The 22,987-nt window shown below is 40.9% G+C and overlaps 1 protein-coding gene across 1 annotated transcript; it reads left to right on the forward strand.

The window, feature by feature from the left end:
- The first annotated feature begins 2,465 nt into the window (after positions 1-2,465).
- Positions 2,466-17,266, forward strand: TBPL1 (TATA-box binding protein like 1). The gene is made up of 7 exons (XM_032185011.1): positions 2,466-2,618; positions 8,439-8,625; positions 9,235-9,317; positions 11,151-11,214; positions 12,924-13,027; positions 13,130-13,224; positions 16,018-17,266. Exons 2-7 carry the CDS (start codon positions 8,491-8,493, stop codon positions 16,086-16,088), a joined length of 552 nt encoding a protein of 183 aa, XP_032040902.1. The 5' UTR covers positions 2,466-2,618; positions 8,439-8,490; the 3' UTR covers positions 16,089-17,266.
- The last annotated feature ends 5,721 nt before the right edge of the window (positions 17,267-22,987 follow it).

The following is a 22,987-nucleotide window of genomic DNA, read 5'->3' on the forward strand; positions in this document are numbered from 1 at the left end:
TATTGTTGTGAAGTTTACTAAAGAAAAGCTTAATTGTGATCACTTCGCTTTTGTTTTTGACTACTTCACTGCCATTTTCTTCATATTCTTGTATTATATAACTATATTACACTATATATACAAACATTATATATTTTTCATATAAAATAAATACAATCACGAAAATATTTTATGTGTTTATACATATATATGTAAGCATATGTATTATAAAATTAAAGAGAACATTTGAATATTGTGAAGTTGGTTTCAGTGCCACTTATACCAGGGAAGTACAGTTTAACAGAGTACACTACTAGCGTGAGCTATCTTATTGTGCATGGGCCACATCACCAGAGAAGTGTGAGAAAGCACACTTGAGTTTATAATTTCATCTGATAAACTAAGCCCTGGAGCAAAGGATTCCCTCTCTGACTGATCTCTTGCCACAGGTTTAAGCCCATTTCCTGCTGGCCGCCAACTTGGCAGATTTCTCATAATTAACCAGTAATATCACATGCATGTAGATGACGGTCTTTCCATGAAATGTCACTCCTGTGTATGCAAGATACCTATTGCTCCTAGATTTCTCCTCTTCAAACACAAACACTTGAATACAGTCTTCTGCACAGAGCTCACAGTCCTGAAGGTTCAGCTGTATAGCACTCTCAGTTCACTGTGGGATGCCTCCAGGGGCCATCCAGCTTTCTTCTTCCACCCTACACTTTCCCACAGTCTGCCTTGCACTCTACCTTACCTGACTGAAAATAGATCCTGCAAAATACAAAAAATCCAGATAACCAAGCATTTGCTTCATTTTATTTATTTTTTTTTTCTGACAGACAGCTGCAGTTAGATCTAACAACAATATGAAATTGCATCTTTGTTCACCCCCAGTGCTGTAATTACAGAACAAAAATATGTGCAGTATTCTAAAGTTTGGTTATCTTTACTTTAACCGTGTCAGTATCGATACTCCAAACAGCTCACAATTCCACACCACAGAATGTTCAAGCAGAATAAACGGTGTCCTTGCACCTCCATTTCCTCTCTGCTTTCCAAATAATGGGCTGAGAGACCAAGGACATAGAAAAATGAAAAATTGCATAGTAAGGAAGCGGCAGAAATGGCCTCTGTGCTATTCCTTGTGCAATGTCAGTGAGTATGCAGCAGCAAGAGAAAGATAAGGACACAGTTTCTGCTGGTGGGAAGTTCCTAGCATCTCATTCACACTCGTGGAGGATGCTACAAGACAAGAGAACTACATAGAGCGACGGAGACCAGGAGGGGGAGAACTTCACATGCACAAGGTAACGGTGAAATGGACTGAGATCGCACTTACCGAGCGTGGGACAGCTAAAGACAACCAGCTTCACAACTGCATAGGTGTGGAATAAAATTGCAACACAACTGATGAACTTACATGCAAAATTGGGTGGGTGGCCAACCACCTTATTTGCATTCCACGTTGATACGGTCACAACTATTTGCATAAGTTTGCATATTTTCCAAATAAATATTTGGAGATGCAATCTTAGGCATGTCCTTGTCCAAACTGGGAAAGCTCAAGCTGAAAAAGCAACTGAAAGTGTGACATGGTAAGGGTTCGTTACTTCATCAGTAAAAAAAAAAAATAATTCCTAATGTCCAGTGGTGACTGTGTTATTTCTGCAGAACACGTGCTAGAAATGTTACATCCTGAAAAGGGCAGCTTGGCAGAGGTATGTAATGGATGTGTGTTTGCTAGGAGACGTTTTGCGTTGAATTTATGCGGACACTTATGCTAAAAAAACAGCAGTTCAGTGAGAATTCGGGAAAAATGCGGTCAGGGGCTCCGAAGCCAGAACCCCTCGTTTTCCCTGCAGCCGGCTGAAACCGTGACCAGCCACGGGGTGGCAGCGCTGCCGCACGGCCCAGCCTGGCAGCTGGGAAGCGAAACCGGCCTGTAGGGAATGTCCTCCCCGCCGGTTCGGGGGGAAAATGAGGAAAATTGGTGACGGGGAACAACTCAGGCGTTGCGAGGCTCAGATTAGGGTGGCAGGGGGAGCACGCGCGTTCCACAAGGGCTGCAAAACTCAGGCTTGGTGCTGTCCCCTCTGCGCTAATTAAGGTTCGCTCCTGTATCCTAATTAACGTCGTTCTGTTACACGGGAAGCCGGCACGGACGGGCGCCGTGTCGCGACAGCGCCGACCCTCAGAGCCCCACGCCCAACCTCCCTCACACAGACACCGACGCCTGCATAGCACCACACAACTTTATTTCGTTATTCACCCCCCGCTGCACCACGGGACCTGGTAGCGGCCCACCCACCCACCCACCCAGCAGGGCTGCTATCGCGACAGCGCCGACAGGCGCCAAGGCGACGCCCCCTCTTCCCCCCCCCCCCCCCCCCCCCCATCAGAGCGTAAAGCGGAAGTGCGGCGCAGCGCGGCCCCCTTCCTCCCCTCCCCTCCCCTCCCCTCCCGTCCCGCCACTTCCGGCGGCCGCTGTAGCCGGCGGCGCGTCTATGCCCGCGGCGCCGGGGGATGGTGCTGGCGGCGGGGGCTGGGCCCAGCAGCCGGACCGGGAGCGCCGCCGGGCGCCAGCGCCGGCTCTCCCAGCAACCGCGCCTCCGCCACGCCGCCCGCCCGCCGCGCGCACGGTAACGGCCGCGCCGATACAGCCTCCCCCGCCCCGCCCCACCGCTGGGGGGGGGGGGCTGCGGCCTTCCTCCTCATCCTCCTCCTCTTCCTTCTTTTTTTGGGGAGTGAGGGGCCCGAGCGCCCCCCCCCCCAAGAGGCCCGGGGTCCCCTCCTGCCGCTGCCGGGCCTGTGCGGGGCCGGGCGGCGGCGGGGCCTTGTGGCCGCGCTTTGTCTGCGCCGGGCCGGGGTCGGGCTGTGAGGGCTACGGGGACGGGGTGGGGGGGTCATGGATGGAGGCGGGCGTGGGGCACACCTGCTGCGGAGCAATGCGGCCGGGTTTTAGTGGTTGTTGTCGCTTTTTTTTTTTTTTTTTTTTTTTTTTTTTTTAGCGGGTTGAGCCGCCCGGCCTCTGTTTTTGGGCTTCCAGCCGAGCTAACGGCGATTTTCTGCCCGTCGTGGGTGGCGAGGGGATTGCTTGCAGCGCGTGGCTTCGGGTTATGGCTCGGGGTCGCCAGGGAGGGGTGGTGGTAAGCTGGGTGCTGCTCGTTCGCGCTTCGGTTGCAAATATGTTGTTTTTGATGAGATCAGTCTGGGGGAAACAGCCTGGTTTTGAGTTGCCATCTGAAAACGGGCTTCCTGCTCGTGTTCTGAAAGCTCTTTGGCTTTATTCCTGCAGCCGGGTTTGTGCTGGAGGAGTCCAAGTCTACAGGGACTCTCCAGTCTTATCCAAGAGGCTGGACAGCGGGGTTGGGCATTTGTGCCCTACTTACTGCAGGAGGAGCTGATAGAATCGTTATTTTCATTGTTCTGCTTGGGTAACTGTTCTCTGTAACCGTTTTTACACATATTTGGAAATTTTCTCCAAACTGTACTTGTTACGGTTCTGTTGGTTGCGGTCATATGACCTCAAGAGGTGAGCATATTGATTTCCAACTAGCCTCTTGCTTTTGGGACTATTGAAGTTGCCAGTGGAGACAATAAAATGAAAGCGTACACCTCTAGTCCAGTGTCCAAAACTTAGAAAGCTTTGTGAGTTGGAGGATTTCCTAGACAAACAACAGTGGCAACATTACCATCGCTTCTTAGGAGTCATCAGCCTACCACTGTGACTGTGTCCTGTCCAGGAATTCAAGTAGAACTCGCCTCCAGGGACCTATTTCCAATGACTTGAACACTTCTTTTTTTTTTTTTTAATGCATTCAGTAGGAGGATGGAATTTACCCTCTCCTGATTCCCAGTGGGTTTTATCTTTTTTGTATTCTCTGTTCTCACCTGCAGGTTTCTGTTAACCTCGTCAGAAATGCTTTGTGGGCGCTTAGTTTGGTGAATGCCGACTGTTGCAGTAGTACAGCCCTCCTGACAGTTGGGCTGTTGGAACAGTTTGTGGCGTCAGTTGGCAACCTGCTTGGGAGCAGGGTTAAAAATAACCAGTACAAGTTGCTTATACTTGTGCTGATGGTGAAAAAGGTGTTTATTAAGCTGTTCCGACATTAACATGACTATTATTAGATACCTGCCATCTACCTTCAGAGCTCTGGGTTTCTCAGCTCAAAAGTAGCCAAAAGCTTAAAATAATTCTTTGTTTCCCCATCCTAGGTGCCTTTTCTCACTCTTTGATGATGTTGGTGTGGTTGGGTTGGTTTGCAATTTTTTGAGGACAGAGCAAGCTGGCTTTTTTTTAGACTGTAAGATTTCAGTGCAGGGTGTGTTTCTTTGTGCCTGTTTATGTAGTTTTGAAAATAGTATGGCCTTGGTCCTAACTGGGGATGTATGGGTAATGCTTTGTTTAAGAACAGTGCTTGCTCCTTCCATGGGTGTACTTCTTACTCTGAAGTGGGAAGCCTCTCTTGTTTCAGTGGAGAATGTGCTACTTTTCAAAGTCAAATGTCCTTGAGGTTGGCTTTTGGTTTTGTTATTTTTACGTTCGTTACCAGGCTTTACCTCTTTTTTTTTTTTCTTTTTTTTTTCTTAGTGTCAATACGTCAGGAGTATCCCTAGCATCTACATATAAAAGAGAGGACAACCCTTTATAATTTCCTTAGTGAAATAGAATACTAAAAACTTTGACAAAGATGCCTTTTGCCTTTTCCTCTATTGGGGTTGATTGTGTTCTATTGGTGCAAGAGAACTTGAAATCGAAATTAACAAGTTTCTTGCTCTGGGGAAAGCTGAACAAAATGCACAATGCAAAAGAAGAACTGCGTGTATAGAAAAGTAAATGATTTTAATATTTGTTTTAGTCTGTTAGTGAATCAGCAATAACTGGCAAAACATACTTTCAGAAATGAGATTTAGGCTGCCAAAATTCTAAGGTTCAAATGAGAGAACTTTGGGCAAAATTAATCAACACAAGTTGAGCTCAGTAAAATCAGCTTAGGAATTTGCAAATCCGGAACGGGAAAGAACCAGATGTTTGGTTTCTACTCAGTCCCTCGGTTCTGCAAGTGTAACTGCATAAATATGGAACAGTAACAGGCACGTATGTCATGCTGTTGCTTGGTATCAAAGCGTCTGTGTAAAAGCACAGGAACGTTATTTTCCCCGTTTTGCAGATAGGAAGCAGAGAGTAATTTAGCTTTTCGGAAATAACAGAATGGGTCAGGGCTCCCCATGAGGGATACAGTAGGGAAGGCTGGGAAGGAGGAGCGTCAAGGTGTCGCATAGGGCTGCTATGTTCCACCAGGGCATGCTACCGGAGGGAAATAAAGAAAGAATGAAGCTGTTATTTGCAATGAACATTGCTACATTTTTTGTATAAACATGTTCTTTAGATGTTTTTCTTTGTTACAAGTATTACCATTTTTTAATCGATTTTGTGTTGAAGTGGCTTCTATGAATTTCGATTTCTTTGAGACTTCCTGAAGAGAAGTAGCAGCACATCTTTTCAGTAGAAGTTCTTCTTTGTTGTCAGTGCAGCATGAGACATCAGAATGAACACCAAAGGCACAGCTCATAGCAGGTTATGCTTGATGTTGGGCAGAAGCATCCAAGTCTAGAACCATTTTGTTTTGCACAATAGTTCCAAACCATGCCTTGAAATAAGTTAGCATTGTATTTTTGTGCTAAAAGAGAATGGGCACATTGCATCTGAAACTTTGGGTGCTTGGGTTCTCAAAGAACGTGGGTCGTATTTATCAGCAGTAAATAAGGAGTCTTCTCAATACAAATGAGAAAAACTTAAGAATGGATACTTGAAATGTTCAGTATTTGATTGAAATGTTTAACAGAGAAGTGTGATCTAATTAGATCAAATGACATTATAGTAGAATAAAGACAGAATTCTTAATTTTTGCACTGTACTCGGGTACTGCTTCTATGACAAATTATGTCACTTTTTAGCTGAATGTCGTGAACCACAGTCTAGAATATGAGCTATGGCTCAAGTATAAGTATAATGAGGAGCTCTTTATATTTATCTGTTGTCTTGAACTTTTAGAACATAGATGATAAAAATGGGGATTCATTATTGTAGCATTGTGTAACTTTTCTCCCATTAAAATCTACACGTGTAAATTGTACTGCTAACCGAGATGCACCATAATTGCTGAAAACATCCAGACAACTCCGCAGCATTTTAACATTCTGGGGTTTTCTTCTATAAATTCCCCTTTGATGATAGATCTTTTCCTTTTAAATCGTAATTTTCATCTCAATGGCTTTTTCTCTTGTCCTGAATGAGCAAGTGACTTTTCTCCCGGGATCTGTTTAAGACGAGCTGTTGATGCTTTGTGGGGATATTCTCAGACAGTATTATAGTTTCCTTAGCAGCTAGGAACTTTTCAAGGCTCTTGTGCATGACGGCATTACTCTTTCACAATGTCGAGACTGAGTATGCCAGCAGAAACTTGGTGCAGTGAGGGAGAGGCAGCCCGCTGGAGGTGTCCTGTTCTCTTGCATGGCGTTACTTCCCGGGTTCCAGTAAGTGAACTCGGCGAGAGCCAGGGTGGAAAACAAATGCCTCGCTCCGGATGCTGCGGGTTCCAGCTCTGTTCTCCGTGCCGGCCCTGCCTGCGTGCCATTCAGAATCTGCAAATGTGCTATCTTTGGAGCCGGTGCCGTAAATTGCTAACCCAATCTGTAGTAGTCCATCAAAACCAGATGGAACGAGTCATTTGTAGCTTCATAGGATTCATATAATTATGAATTAAAAAAAGAGAGACATCTGGGAATACTAATTAGTTACTGTTTGTTCTCTTCTCTGCTTGCTCTCCCCCTACACCTCCCCATGTTGCCTTTGGCTTTCCAGTTTTCTCTTGATGTTTCTTCGTCTCTTTTCTGTGTTGTCACCTGCTTTTCCTTTTCTTATATTGGACAAGCCAGCAATTACAGAATAATTCTTTTAGCCGGGAGCCAGCTGCGCGGTAGAATAGGCAGCCGTCACAGCAGTTGATCAAGTACATTATGTACATCTGCACTGTAGTTTATTACTTCCCTAGTGACAATCAGTTGTAGTCAAAGACGCACCTTGAGTGCGTTCTTGATGAGAAACTATGGTGTGATGTTTAGGAAGTCGTAGTCAGATGTAAATATTGATAATAACATTGTTAATTTTTGTCTTGCAGTTTTCTGATACGTGAGACCAAAATATTTATAACACTGTAAATACGTCATGTGTTCTTGATGCGTAGTCTCCTGCTTCTGCCATGGCATTGACCACGTAGAGCATTTCATATATCTGACTATTTTTCTTCAGTTTTGGTCTTTGCTTTCTGTTGGGATTCATTTGGGATGAAATATTGCTAAAATTTTAGATGAATGGATCAAAAGCAGTCTGAGATATTATTGCCTCTGTCTCTTAGGCTATTCTCTGCTTAAATTAGTTCTCCTGGAAGACAGCTATGATTTTTATGTTCTTCTAGAAAGAAAAACTCCTTAATAAATTGCAGTATTTTGATACAAGTTGTTTTCCCTCTATATCAATGTTTTTGTCCTTTTTTTTTTTTTTTTTTTCCCTCCTTCCTTTCCACAAATACCTCATTTGGGATTCATTTGCAGTGTCAGGTGTCTTGGCTTTGGTGTGCGTGCAGAATGGCTACCAGCCAGTCACGGGGTGGGCTGCGGGCAGTAGCCCAGCTCCCTGGCTCAATGCCCTGCTCCCCCTGGCGCGGTGTTGGTGGGGACATCACCCGTAGCGTGCACAGGCAGGCTTAGTGGTTCCTTAGCTTTGCTGGGTGTGCATGGAGTGGCCATCCTGTGCCTTCGTAGGAAGTCACGCTGTTCCTCAGAAACGTGTGATTTTTGTCTAGTTCATGCTGTGGTGTTCTGGTCGGAGAGTTCAGCCACAAACGCTGGGTGAAGATGCGGTACTCTGTGGTGGCAGGCTGTCTACAGCCTGCAGTTTGTGTAGCCTCCTAGTAGGCTTTTGACTTATTCGGCAGACTCATCCATTTCAACACAAATTATTACATTTTAGAATTGCCTATTTAAAAAGTGAGAGACATGTGTTTTCCTGAGGTGTCTGATGACATCCTCAAATGAGCTGAGGAAAGGTTAGCCTTTGGAGCTATGGAAAAAGTCTTAGTAAATTTCACAGCATTCTGATATAGTTGGTAAGAGCTGTAACATATTTAGCCAGCAGGCTTAAAAATAATATATATATACACATATATATACACTTGATGTCTGTTAAGTCTGGCAACATGGCTTCAAACAAGTAGCCTCCTATTTTATAGCATACAGGATGTAGACACCGCCCCCCCTCCCCACACGCAGTTAACTTAAATGAGTCAGAGTGTAGTCACTTCTGCTTCTTGTCTCATTTAAGGGACGGATGTATACAAGAGCAGTGTTAATAGGCAGCTTTCTACTGGAATGTTTAACTTTATCATTTTTGTTCTCAGGATGTGATCTTCATGGTGAGCTGGTGGGAGAACTGAGTTGTAAATCACCCCAATGGATGCGGACAGTGATGTTGCATTGGACATTTTAATCACAAATGTAGTGTGTGTTTTTAGAACAAGATGTCATTTAAACTTGAGGAAGATTGCATTAGAGGGAGCAAATGTCATATACAAGCGTGATGTTGGGGTAAGAGATTTAACATACCTCAGTTATCTGTTTTTACATCTTGATATCCATGTGTGGTGGATAGCAAAGTTTTATTTCTATATTTCTGTCCTGATAGGCATTGAGTCTGTCATACACTAAGCCTACAGTAAGGGGAGGAGGGCTAAATACTGTCTCAAAAGACTTCAGGGATCTAACAGACTAGGGTCTGTTCAACTAGTGAGGTGAATAGTAAGTGTAAGGTATGCAGTGAGACCTCTTACACCTCAGGGTCTGTTCTGCCCCACTAAAACTTCATGTTTTTTTTTTCAGAAAAATATATCAATGAGGAGTCAACAGGGGAGAGAGAATAAAAAATCAGCATGATGCTGTGGCTTTCACCTTTTTATTCAAGGGAAAATACCTTCATTTCATTTGTTATGTGAACACTGAATCACTGGTTAAGATAGTTCACTTCTGTTTAGCTCTTCTCAGGAGCTTATTTTGTAGTTGCTGAAAGAGATGAAGGAACTTTTCAAGACTTACCAAAAGTAAAGAAATATTTGCATAATACTTGATTTATTTTTTTTTCAATTTTGAAATTGAACTAACACCAATTCCCAATTCTTCCACTTTCATTTTCCTTTTTAGAAAGTATTAATGAAGCTTAGGAAACCTAGGATTACGGCCACAATTTGGTCCTCAGGAAAAGTTATTTGCACAGGAGCCACAAGGTAAGTCCATAGAGATCTTTTCTCTGGTTGAAATGCATGTGTATTTTAAAACATAATGTTATAAATGAGGAAGGTAGCAAGAGGCAGTGCTTGCTGCTCTTAAGATTCCTCCATGTTATATCACACTTAGATCCTTGCCAAGCTAAGTATTTGAGTGGAAATTTTCTCTGCAAATTGTCTGCCTTTGACTGAATTGAAATCTTGAGCAACATCATTTCAGCATTCTGGGAGAACAGCAGAAAAAACTAATTTATGAAGAAAATTCAAAGATTTCTTTTCTGAAATAACGAGTACAGAATGGGGGCTGACCTGCTGGAGAGCAGCTCTGAGAAGGAGGACCTGGGAGTCCTGGTGGACAACAGGTTAACCATGGGCCAGCAATATGCCCTTGTGGCCAAGAAGGCCAACGGTATCCTGGGGTGTGGTAGAAATATTGTTGTCAGAATTTTGAGGGAGGTGATCATACCCCTCTATTCAGCCCTGGTGAGGCCTCACCTGGAGTACTGTGTCCAGTTCTGGGCTCCCCAGTACAAGAGGGACATGGAGCTATTGGTGCGAGTCCAGAGGAGGGCTACTGAGGTGATGAGGGGACTGGAGCATCTGTCATATGAGGACAGGCTGAGAGAGTTGGGCTGGAGAAGAAAAGGCTGAGAGGGGAATCTCATCAATGTCTATAAATATCTGAAGGGAGGGCGTCAAAAGGATGGGCCTAGATTTTTCAGTGATGCCTAGTGACAGGACAAGAGGCAATGGGCACAAACTGAGACACAGGTCTCAGCTCAGTTCAGCTGAGTATGAGGAAACACTTCTTTACTGGGAAGGTGACAGGGCACTGGCACAGGTTGCACAGAGAGGCTGTGGAGTGTCCTTCTCTGGAGATATTCCAAACCCACTTGGATGTCATCCTGTGCAATGTGGGCTAGGTGACCATGCTTGGCAGGGGGGTTGGACTAGATGGTCTCCAGAGGTCCCTTCCAACCACAACCATTCTGTGATTTGAAAAGTCTCTGAGAATTAGATTTATTTTTTTTTTTAAGCCAGAATTACAACTTGGGCAGGGATGACCTTTTTTGAGGGATGTTTCTCTTATTACTACATGAAAACTCACCTAAATTTAATCAAGTTAAACACTGTTGAGGGAATAGAAAGAGCAAATTCTTAGTTCATATACACATGAATTTGCGAAATTGCTAATGGCTGAATTCCTGTAAGTTATGTCCACATTGTGGGGTAAGGGTAAGGTACAGTGGTAAATTTGCATACTTTCTGTATATGATACCTGTCTCAAAATAGAAGGTGATTTGTCGGTGCTGGCATTTAAACGATAGATTTATTTTTTCTTCTGTGGCCCTGCACTGTACAGTGAGCTTTTTCCCTAAACTTTTATTTGGTGCTTTATACTAGTATTAATATTCATAAACATCACTTTCTTCTCTAAACCTCCAGGGAAGCTAACAAGCTCGCTGTAAAGGAGAACAGGATGAAAAGTAACCACCAGTTCAGGATGGCCAACTTCAAACTACCATATTTGTCTCTTAAGAGTATTTAATATCATATACAATCAAAATATGGTTCCCACTGCAGCTCCTACTGTCTTAAGCTAGAGCTGAGTGCCAAAATATTCTTCAAATAGGGTATAAAAGACTGTATTTGAATATCTAGACAGTGAAGATAGAATATAATAGGTACAGCTGCGTAAAATTAAGGCTGTCCATGTGGTCACAGTTCATGCATTACATAGTACTCAGACTACAGAATGAACTATTTACTATAGTATGTGTGCACATGAGCATATGCTATACTTTTGTTAATGCTAGATTCTTGTCTTTGCAGTGAAGAAGAAGCTAAATTTGGTGCCAGACGATTAGCTCGTAGTCTACAGAAACTAGGTTTTCAGGTAATTCTAATGAAAAAGGACTTATGTTGCTTAAGCAATGATGGTACTCATTTTTTTCAAAATATTACAAAAGTGAGGAAGCATAACCATTTAGCAATCAGCATGTTTTCATTCAGATGCCCCTTTTGTATCAGCATAAGTTTTCCAGATGCTAGTCAAAGAAATGTCTTATTTTGTGGATTTGGGTTTCATTTGGTGGCTCAGAATTGTGCTTTTTCCCTTCCTAATGAACAACAAAACTTACTAAACGAGCCACCCGCAAATATTTCATGGGTAGAAAAATACCTTGAAAGATTTATTTGAAAGAAGTGCTGAAGGGTGTAAACCAAACTGTCATTTAAACACAATTTTCGCTCATTTATGGTGGAATAACAAACACATGTCTCTCTTGTTTAGGGCAAGTTTGAACCTTGTTAATTGAGGGGGGGAAGTGCTGCTGTGCTGTGAGGTTGCACAGTTGGAAATAGTTTTAAAAAAAAAAAATAGGGTATGAAACTCCTCTTTTGTGGGTTTGGGTCAACATTACCAGTCAAAAACACCACTTGATCTTTTTAGTAACAGTTCTGAATGTGAGTACTAAAATGTGTAATTTTTAAACTTTCTGACAATCAGTTGTGCTGTTTACCCACAATTTAAATTTACCAACAGACAATTACCAACAGGCACAGTTGCTGTCCTTTGGCAGGAAGAATCTAAATTTGATTATACTGCATAAAGGCAGCTGTGACAGGCTATCCCATTAATGTTGCATTAGACCCAAGCAAAAGTTAGGGAATTTTATTGCTAAGAATGTATACATTAGACCCAGGCTCTTAAAGTTGGAATGAAGCATTGAATCACTGAGAGATGAACGGCGCCTCCAGGGTAGATGCACTGTTTTATTATGAAGTGAGCCGTTTAGGTGGAATATGCTTTGAGGATTAAAATAATAATTAAAATAATAATTGAAAATAAGGATTTGTTGCTTCCACTTGCATACTTTTTTTTAAATGTTTTGGCTGAGAAATTTTCAGTTTTGTCTATTCCAGAAAATGAACAAAATTTTCTTCGGTGAGTTTGCTAACACTGACTTCTTAACAGTGCATTTGTTTGTTTTGGAGTTGTCTGTTGACTATTTTACTGTCATATAAAATGGCTGTGGTCTGAGAATAACTAAAAGCCAGTATTTTGAGGTAGGATTCAGAAAGCAAAAGACTGGAAAAATAGCTTGCCATACTGGACACTTGAAACAACAGTTTTTATCTTCTATCTTATTCTTAGCTTTGATAAAAATGGTGTATAGCACCAAGGCATTAAAGACACTTTTCCAAATTGCATAGGATTCATGTAAGAATTAAAGTTTTTCTTTGTTAATTTTGATGGCCCATGAACTACTTAATTTAGTTTGTTTTCAATTTGGTTGTGTTTTAGTATAACAATGGGTTATTCCTGTGTCTCAATTTTTAAAGTAAATTGTACGATAAGCACATAGTACAAATGTGAAATAATCTAGTTCAATGGGTACTGTACTGTGGAAGGATAAAATTAGTGACTTGAGTCTATTAAATACCTTTAGACTATTAGAAATGCATCAATCACAAGGTTTTAGTTGTGAAATAACATTAAAATACTCAACTAGTATTCTTCTGAGTTTTTTTTTTTTCAACCCATATATCTCTGCTTCTCTGAGCTGAGTTTCTAATGACATTCTTTTCTTCTCTTTTGAAAAGGTAATTTTCACAGATTTTAAAGTTGTGAATGTTTTAGCAGTGTGCAACATGCCCTTTGAGATAAGATTGCCAGAATTTACGAAGAATAACAGACCTCATGCGAGGTATGGTAGATTTTTTTTTTTTTTTTTAAATGTAGTCTTTGTATATTTCTTAAGCTTTTCTGTTTCAGTTCCAGACCTCTTACCTGTTCTTTTGTCTTCTAGTTACGAACCAGAACTTCATCCTGCCGTGTGCTACAGAATAAAAACTCTCAGAGCTACCTTACAGATTTTTTCAACAGGCAGTATCACAGTTACAGGTATTTTGATGTCATAAATAAATATTTAACTTGTTGGGAATATTTAACTTTAGGGCTAGTCAGTTTAGGAAAAGAAGATATTCAAAACAGTCAAAAGATATGCCAAAGGGATCTCGTTTCCCAGTGCTTGTACTTAGTTTCATTTTGAGTGAAATGGCCAGACAAGTTAGAGAAAGAGTTATTACTGGTAGACTTAAAAATTACTTTTAGTGGACATGGTCCGTTTTTTCCTTTTTTTTAAAAAAAAAAAAAAGAAAAAGTGAGATAGAATTTGAGAATGCAGATATTGTTTATTTAAATGTTTTACTTTTTACCCTTTTTTTAATCTCTGTAAAGATGTGGATTGCACTGCATGTAGCATCAACAGCATTTTCATAAATGCATATTTCCAAGCTTGAGATCTGTGGAAACATGTGAGAAGGCGTAGTATTTTGTCGTAACTGAAGTTGACCAATATTTGCAATTCTTCAGACCTGTGCTCGCTTCTGTTAAAGCTCATCTGGGGGGGAACCACTACTTGGGTTATAGGAATTAGTGACTTTTCTCAAGTAATCAGAAACATGATAGTTTTGGGTCTTAGAGATGCTACTGCCATTTTTTTCTTCCTTCTTTCTCTAATTTTCATTTTCCATTCTTTGCTATATTTACTTGTGCAGTGTCTACCACAGATGTGAAAAGTCAGATGTGAGGAATACCTGTTATAATCGTACAGAACCAGGAAATATCATTTGTTATCACTTCAGCTGGTCTTGTCATTGGTAGAGTTCAACTACTGGTATTATATATTCATACACTAGTCACATGTAGGGGTATTTATCTTTACATTTTTTTTATTTTTTTTAAGCAAATACCTATCATAATATATCAGGATATTTTTTTATTTTTTTTTAAGAAGACAAACTCTATTAGACTTAGTAATCTGGAAATTTAGGGCTAGACATCAAGGTGCTGGAGCGTCTCCAGGGAAGGGCAGCAAAGCTGTTGCAGGGTCTAGAAAACAAGTTTTATGAGGAGCGGCTGAAGAACTTGTGTTGTTTCCCCTAAAGAAAAGGAGGTTCAGGGGAGACCTTATCACACTCTATGAAGTGAAGCTATAGCGAGATGGGGATTGGACTCTTCTCCCAAGCACCAAGTGATAAGACAAGGGGAAATAGCCTCAAATTGTGCCGGGGGAAGTTTTGGTTGCATATTGGTAGAAATTTCTTTACTGCAAGAGTTGTGAGGCATTAGAATAGGCTGCCCAGGGAAGTGGTTGAGCCACCATCCCTGGAGGGCTTAAAGAAATGTGTAGATGTAGAACTTGCTAGCGTGGTTTAGTGGTGGATTTTAGTACTAGGTTAAAGGTTGGACTAGATGATCTTAGAGGTCTTTTCCAACCTGGATAATTCTATGATTTTATGACTGATAAAAGAACTGATAGTTAATAGGGAAAAAAGTTCTATTAATTTTTCTTCCTTCAAAATGAGCAGTGAGGAGGATTATTATTATTAGTTTTTATTTTATACTCCCTGCAATGATGTTCCAGTTTTTACATATCTTCAACACTACTCTTCAGTGTTACTTGTTACAAGTTTTGTCTACTCGTACTCCTGCTTTCTGAAGGCTTTCTCTTGAACTTGCATTTCTACCATAGAAGACAAATTGAAGGAAAGCAAAGAAATTGCCTACAAGGCAAAGGATGTTCTAGGCAGAGTATCTTCCATCAGGCTTGCTTGCGTGAGTGATTAACTCAGCTAAGTTGGAAAATGCAAGAATAATCCTAATCCATTTTCATTCTGACTGAGCTCGTAAATTAATATGTCTAGAATTACATGCATAGATAAGACATAGGTTATTTATAAGTAGAGGGAGCCAAATGGGGAGCCATTTTTAACAGTTCTCTGTACTTGAAAGGAATCTTTGAAGTCCAAAGTGAGTTTAAAAAAAAAAAGTTTGTATCATCAAATCACATGAGAAATTGTTGGCTTCATTTATCTACATCACCAAACTTGTATCCAGGATAGTTTCTTCTGGCATAGTATTGCTCATTCATTTGCAGCCTCAGTTGTTCATTGCAGGAAATGGTCTAGAACCATTAGAAAGCACTGCTAGCTCATTCTTCCTCTTCCCAAATGTTCATAAATTATGTTAGATAACCTTCAGGTGCCTCATTCTGAGACAATAACCATTCCCTAGCTTGCAGATGCTGTCCTGAGATCAATGGCTGGAGGGAGCTATTTGCAAAATCTAGACTGAAAAGTAATAGTCTATAATTTTCAAATATAAAATTTGCTTGGAACATACTTAGGTTAAATCCAGCATTATTTAGCAATATTTTATGTGGTGGCTATTTAAAAGAGATAAATGTGGCCAGGTAGTACAGATTTGGGTAGTACAAATTCCTAGAAGAGAATGATAAGTAAAAATACTTCTTTTACCTCTGCCTCTTAGCTTCTGCGATCTTCTCTAGGCTAACTGTTTAAACCAGTAAATTGTGAAGTATGGAAATTGTTAGGAAATGATAGTATTTATTTGCAATTTAGGCATTAATCAGCGTAGAATATCTTGCAGATTCCATGCTAGAGTTTTTTTTTCTTGTAAGTTACAGTGGTAAGAGGAACACTTTCTTCAATTGGGAGAAATGGGGAGAAGTTATTCTTGTCTACAGAATAAAGTTACAGCAGCCATAAATATTAAGGTTGTTTTGAAGATACTGTTGTTGTTTTAATTTCTGATGGCCTGATTTTTCTCTTCCTATTGTTTTTTCCTGTTTTTCCTTTTTTCTTTTTTTTTTTTTTTTTTAATACTTCACAGGGCCAAACGTAAAGGCTGTTGCCAGTGCTGTGGAGCAGATTTACCCATTCGTGTTTGAAAGCAGGAAATAAATTTTATAATTCACCACTTGATGGTTAGGTTTCCTAACCAAGCACCTTTAAAAGACTGCTGCACATTGGACTAAAAGCAAAAAGGAAAACTGGACCAACTATAGCAGAGGAATACAGACTCTTTTACTTGTTCATGGCCACAGTATAAACTCCAGTCCTTTTGGATTTTACTCTTAACAGTGCTGTATTGTAAAAACAGAAGTTTACAAGATATGAAATTGCTGCTTTTAAAAAGACATTCTATTTATTTTTGCAGTAATTTCTGTGTATTCATAAGCAAAGCTGTCACGATGTGCACTACCTTTAAAACATTTTTTTTAGTTTGAGCTTGTGTTTTATTTGTGAATAGTCTTTTACATTTTTGTATGCTGAATATTGGGCACCAAAGAAGCTGTAAAAGTTATCTTTTTCACCTGATGAATGTGCACAAATAAAAGTTTGGAAAATATTTCTCTTCATACCTGTTCTGTTATATTCCTTTCCCTTTTTCTATTACATTAAAATTGTATAGTTGCAAATTAATTTGAAACGATGTAGGAATAGTCTTTTGCTGATTACCTTCTGTTTCTATTTGTAGTATGTGTAAAATTTTGTGTGTGGGTTAGATTGAAATCTATAGTAGTTACGTATGTTTATCCGAGGATGAAATTTGGTTTGTTCCCAGTTCTCTTAACTACATGCCAGATTTCAAGTATTTTCTTGCTGTTTAAAGAAGACATTTCTAAATATAAAGGTCTACAACAACTATTTTCCTGTAGATGATGAGGAAATCTTACCAACTAAAGAAGCTACTATAGAAAAATTAACTGCCTTGTCCACCTGCTGGATGCAAAAGGAAACAAATTACTATGTGAGCTTCGGTATTTGGGAAAGTGTTGTTACGCTTCAACTCCGGAAGATGGTATGGTCATGCTAATCCAGTCCCAGCCTCTTGCTGAATGATTAACGCAGGCCTTTTCTACACTCTCGTTACTGTATAATGTTTTCATGACAGGAGCTGCCGACAAGCAATGAAGCTTGATTCTGGCATGTATTATTATTGGTATTAATCTTGGACTTGAAAGCCAGTAGATGTTTCTCTCAGTAAGTGCACATTTGAAGCAGAAGAGAGGTGAATGCTTAAAAGTAACTGCAAATGCTACTTTTAAAAAGTTACAATAAATATATGTATAAATGTATGTATGTCTTTTTTCCCTGACTGAAGACAAATGTGACACTATTGTGTGCTGTAAGTAATATACAGTCTTGGTGGGTACTGAAAACTGAACCGTGAGCTGTTTCTATACTTGAAGTCACCAGTTGTGGAAGAAAAGTGGAAGAATATCCTGAAAAAGCAAATGCCTAGCATAATGTATACGAGCTGTCTGAGGGATGGTGTAGAAGTTGGGGCCATCTGCAGCATCTCCATGCAGAAATTATGGAAAGGAAGGAATAGTTTAGGAAATGCCCTTCAGAACAAAAGGAAAGAGCAACCTGCTGCAAGCAGTGATACATTAATAAAACCCTTTCTTAGATGCGTGAAGGTAGGAAAAGAGTACTTGTAACTATGAAACAAGTAGAGTCTGGCAGTCATTAAACTTATGATAAAGAGCACATAAAGGCACCATAGCACTCCTGACACTAATGAAGATTTTGTGAAACATCACACCAATGGGCAAATCCCCATTAAATGGACAAATCCCCATTAGGGAATGTTAATGTTGTATTATTACAGTTTGAGAAAAGAAGAAGGTATTTGAAAATTGAACAAAATTGTAATGGGTTTTCCAGTGATGAAGTGTAGTCCTAAACTGATGAGAATTTGGCCATTATAATTGTAGGTATATTAGATAAGGCTTTACTCTTCCTCTTTTGGATCAAATCACAAAATGTTGAATGCTACCATTGAGATTTTATGAAGCATGTGTATCTCCTAAATTTATATGAAGAAGGAGGAACATTTTGTTCTCTTATTAGCACAATCATGGGGTGTTAAATCTGTCTCATTTAAAAAAGAAAAAGTAATAAACCAATGTATTAACATTCAAGAAGGCTGGTTAGCTCAGTTGGTTAGGGCATGGTGCTAATACTGCCACAGTTGTAGTTCAAACCCTGTATGGCCCATGCGTGATGTTCTGGTCCAGGTGCAGGATAATACTACACACATGCACAGACTGGGAGTGGCTGGGCAGCAGCTCAGTAGAAAGGGACCTGGGGGTGCTGGTTGACAGCAGGTTCAATGTGAGGCAGCCAAATGGCATTTTGGGGTGCATTAAGCACAGCCAGCCAGTCAAAAGAGGTCATTGTCCCGCTACATTCAGCGGTTGTGTGGCCTCACGTGCACTATAGTGAGCAGTTCTGGGCTCCACAATATCAAAAAGGACCTTCAGGCCCTTGAAAGCATTCAGGGGAGGGCAACAAAGCTGGTTACAGGACTGGGAGGCATGTCCTGTGAGGAGAGCCTGAGGGCACTGGATTTGCCTGCTCTGGAGAAGAGGAGGCCAGGAGGCGACCTCGTGGCTTTGCAGCTTCCTGAGGAGGGGAGGCACAGGGCAGGTGCTGGTCTCTGCTCCATGGTCACCGGTGTCAGGGTGTGTGGGGACAGCACAGAGCTGTGCCAGGGGAGGGTCAGACTGGGCCTGAGGGAAAATGTCTTTACCGTGAGGTGCTCACATACTGGAACAGGCTTCCTAGGGAGGTGGTTGATGCCCCGTGCCTGTCAGTGTTCAAGAGGCATTTGGAATTACGGCCTCGATAATATGCTTCAGCTTCTGGTTAGCCCTGAAGTAGTCAGGCAGTTGAACATGAAAGTCTTTTTAGGTGGTCTTCCAGCTGAACTATTCTATTCTGAACTGTTTCTTTTGAAGTGTTTCTTAGATCAATACTAACTTTAGTTCTGTTTGAGACCTTTGTAACAATCAATAAGGGAGCAAACAAGCATACTACCGAACTTGCAGACAGGTAGTAGTGAGAAAAATAATAATATCAAATAAAAGATTTCTCAAAATGTATGTTCCTAGCTCCAAGGGATCCTCAAACTATATTTGACAAACACGCTTTAAAACCTCTGATGATGAGGTTGGTGGTGTATGCTTTGTACTTATACTCAGGGATGTGGCTGTATTCCCATCACTGCTGTAAAACAGTAGGTCCCAGGCTCGAGCTGCAATAAGCCTTGCTGCTGCTGGTTTCTGTACACATGCACCCCCAGTGCCTCTCTTCACACTTGGATTAAACATACCTGTCAATCAAACAGCTCTTCCTCACTGGCCTCGTTTTCCAGAGCTCTGCCCCATTTGCTCCTGGGTTCCCCACTTGGATCACACGCAGACCTCGGCACGGTGCTCAGCTGTGGCACCAGCAGTGCCATAAGAAGCTGATTTCACATTCCTTCGAGAGAACAGCCCGTTCTATTTATACAACCTACTGAGGACTCGTTTTTGCAGTAGAATGAGAACTGACTCATTGCTGGCTTGTGAGTTGTCATAGCCACTAGATCTTTTTTTTCCTGCAGTTTCTAGGTCCCTTTTATCATCCTCTGACTTGCAATTAGGCAGCATAACCAGAGAAATTTGCATTTACCCTTCCAGAATTATATTCTACTTTTTTCAGACCCTTCTCAGTAATTTACTAAGCTCTGAATTCTAACTCAGTCTCTCTCCCTTTAATATTGCCTGCAAATTTAATAAGCATGTTCTGTTCTCTAATCCAGCCCGTTATTGAAGATAGTGATTAATTTTAGATCTGGGACAAATTTGGGGGTAATGCTTCAGAGATCCAGGGGTGTGATTTGTGAGATCTCTTTTTCCCTTGTATTTTAAGAGCCAATGGGATTGTGACTGCTAGCTCTGTGCCATCGGATGGGCAGGCTCTGTTATAAAAGAGCAGTACAATTAGGGCCACGTTGTCTATAGAACTATAATTAAGACTAGAACCATAACGAATTAAAAAGCCCTTGACTTCAGCATCATTGCTTTTTGGAGATACCTGAAGGTGTTAGGGTCTCTGCAGTTAAACCAGTCTTGGAAATATGCCTTCTTCAGAAAGATGAGATTTTTTACTTATTTACTTCTGCACTAAGTAGTTGGGCATGGGGAAAGCTCAGAAAAGCTCACTATGAACCCAAAGAGACAATTTCTGAGTTATTTTCGTGAGAACACTTACAGAATTTATTACAGCAGAGATTTATTTTGGGTGCTGTGGTGCTGAGCAGCATTTAACAGAAGCCCATTTCCCTCAGCATGATGTAATAGAAATTATAAACCAGTATGGGCTTGGATTACATATGCAAAAGTACGCTATCTAGAGACAGCTGGCAGAAAACAGCACCAACCAGAGCAAATGAGGTGCTGTTGGACATGTTGGCAATCACGGTAAATCCACAGACCAGGAAATGAAAATTTCCTGCAATATGCAGTCACTAAAAATACATTTTATTCCTTGATTTGATCTCGGGCACTTGTTAGTATGGGAATGATGTTGATAAATGAGCAGCTTATTTGAAAGACCTGCAGTCACTTGAAGGTTTCTTGTGATGCTGATTTAGTGCTTGATACTGAAAAGCATCCACCAGCAGGTGGAGAGGTTTCTGTAGACAGCAGTGCTGAAGAACTGAGGAAGGTGCTAACACACAGAACTCAGAAAATTGTGGGTTCATACGTTGTTTTTTGACAAGATGACTAAGTGTTTAGGGCCGATAGTGGAACTTGTAGAATTTATAAAAAGAAAATGTCAGTTGATCTAAGAAAAAAGCTTTACAGCATTAGCAGGCCCAACCTGCAGCTGCCCTTTGCTGGTGCTTGAGAACATCTTTAAGATCTTCTGGTGTTTTTTTTCTAGTGCTTACTAGGCTTGACACACATACATTTGGCACTGCATAGCACCAACAGCATATCCCATATTTTATTATTCTTTCTGTTTCAATAATTGAAATAGAATGCATTGGTTTGGTTGTTTTTTTGTGTTGTTTTGTTTTGTAGCAATAAGGCATTGATATTTTTCAAAACTATTCTTCACTTAGGCCTAAAAAAGAAATTCAGGTTGAATATCACATTGTGAGCTGCTCCCCAAAGTGTGAGCATTCCAAAAACAATGACAAAAAAACCTGTGTACGTTTTGTCTACTTTCTGATTCTTGAATTCATCATGCCTCCAAGACGTGTGAAAATTTAATGTTAAAAATAATAATCAGCCTTCCGTGCATAACGCATCTAAACTTAAATTCTTCAGCTGCCCCATTCCCTCCACTGCCAGAGTCCATTTTTGACTTCACCTCCTCTTGCATTTCTAAAACCCTCCCATCTTCTGGGAGCTATGCCTTCCTCATCCATGGCTCCAAACCCAGCTCTCCCTGCAATGCTATAAGATTTTACCATGAGGTCTGGAAAAAAGGTTCTCTGATGGGGTCTTCAGTCTGAGTCACCTGCAGCTCAGGTGCACAGCCCCACTGTTCAAGTGGCCTGCGTGCGCTTGGGCTCTCTTTGCTTCTTACAGGCTGTATCAACAGGACTTGCATGTACCTTATCAGAAGATCTTACTTAATGTTTGATATGTTGTATATGCCCTGATCTGTATCTTGCTGAGCCTTATGTGCTATTGTACACATTCCTGAAAGCAGCCTGGTCTTGTGGCACCCATGAGGATGTTGTGAGGACTGGTAGCTCTTGGATCATGATAGAAAAAATAAGGCAGCCATAATCCAACCAGTCACCTAGCAATTAGGCGGAGGATCTTCTTCCAGAGTTTTTCTTCCTTTAGATGGCATGGGGTCTGCTTAGTTTAAAATCCTGCCTTGTGATGACCATTTGCCTGATCTTTATACCAAAAGTACTGAACATTTGATACTGGTTCCCTAAAAGCTTATGATGTTGGAAAGTTGTGGCACAAATTCAGCCAGGAGGTAGCTGAAGGTGTCTGCCGTGCCAAGGTTGCTAAATTTCCCATGATTTCTAGTAAATCTTGTCCTTGCCTTCAATAGTTTCTTTCCAGATTTTGACCACAAGCTCGTTGTACAAATAAATGTGCTCCTCTAAATTTACAGTCAGTGTCTAGAAGGGTGACAATGTCAGGAGATAATCCAATCTGGTCAGTAGTAAAACTTTACTTAGATCAGTAAGTTCCTTTGGTGCAGGACTCAGTCAGGTGGTTTTAATGCTATGAGACAGCAAATAAAGTGGGATCATGTGCTCAGTCCAAAGTAGTATCCGCACTCCAGCTGACTGTGTCAGTCTGGATTCCTCAATTAAACACTGGAAGAAATGCTGCTGTGTGGCTACAGAGACAGCATGCTTTCAAAGTTTCTGCAGGTTCTTGGGCCATTTATTTATCTGCTAATAAATATTTATATACTGGTCATTCTCCCACAATTTATTAACCTTTTAGGAAAAAAAAAAAAACAAAAACATACAAGTTTTTGATGGTTGTGTAATTCAGGGTATATTTGCTGAGCAATAACCGAGAAATAAAGTGATGTAAGTTATGTTTCTCAGCAATGACAGTTTCAGAAATCCCTTTGCACTGCTCTGAACCACACAATTCTCACTTTATGAACTGAAAGTCAAAGTCTAGTGTGCCCTGTGTTGATAAATAAAAAACTTTTGGCATCAACCCTGGCCTCTCCAGCTTCCAACTTTCGTGGGGCTGGAAGCCAAAGAAATCCCATCTCAGCTTCTGTAGGGCCAACCTCAACCTAGAATAGCTGATGATTCACATTCCCTCACATTTAAACAGTTTGACTGTTTGGTTTCTGAGGAGTATTCCTGAAGTCACTAAGTCCTGGCCGTAAACATCCCAGGAAACTCAAATTCCTCTTATACGCTATATTGTCACTGGGTTCTGATGATTAAGATTCTTTTTCAAGTCCTGCTAAGCTCAAGCCCAAATTCATTCATAAACTGTCCATACCCAGTTGTTCTGCACTGC

The sequence above is a fragment of the Aythya fuligula genome, chromosome 3, assembly GCF_009819795.1.
Source record: "Aythya fuligula isolate bAytFul2 chromosome 3, bAytFul2.pri, whole genome shotgun sequence".
In the NCBI taxonomy this organism is placed as follows: domain Eukaryota; kingdom Metazoa; phylum Chordata; class Aves; order Anseriformes; family Anatidae; genus Aythya; species Aythya fuligula.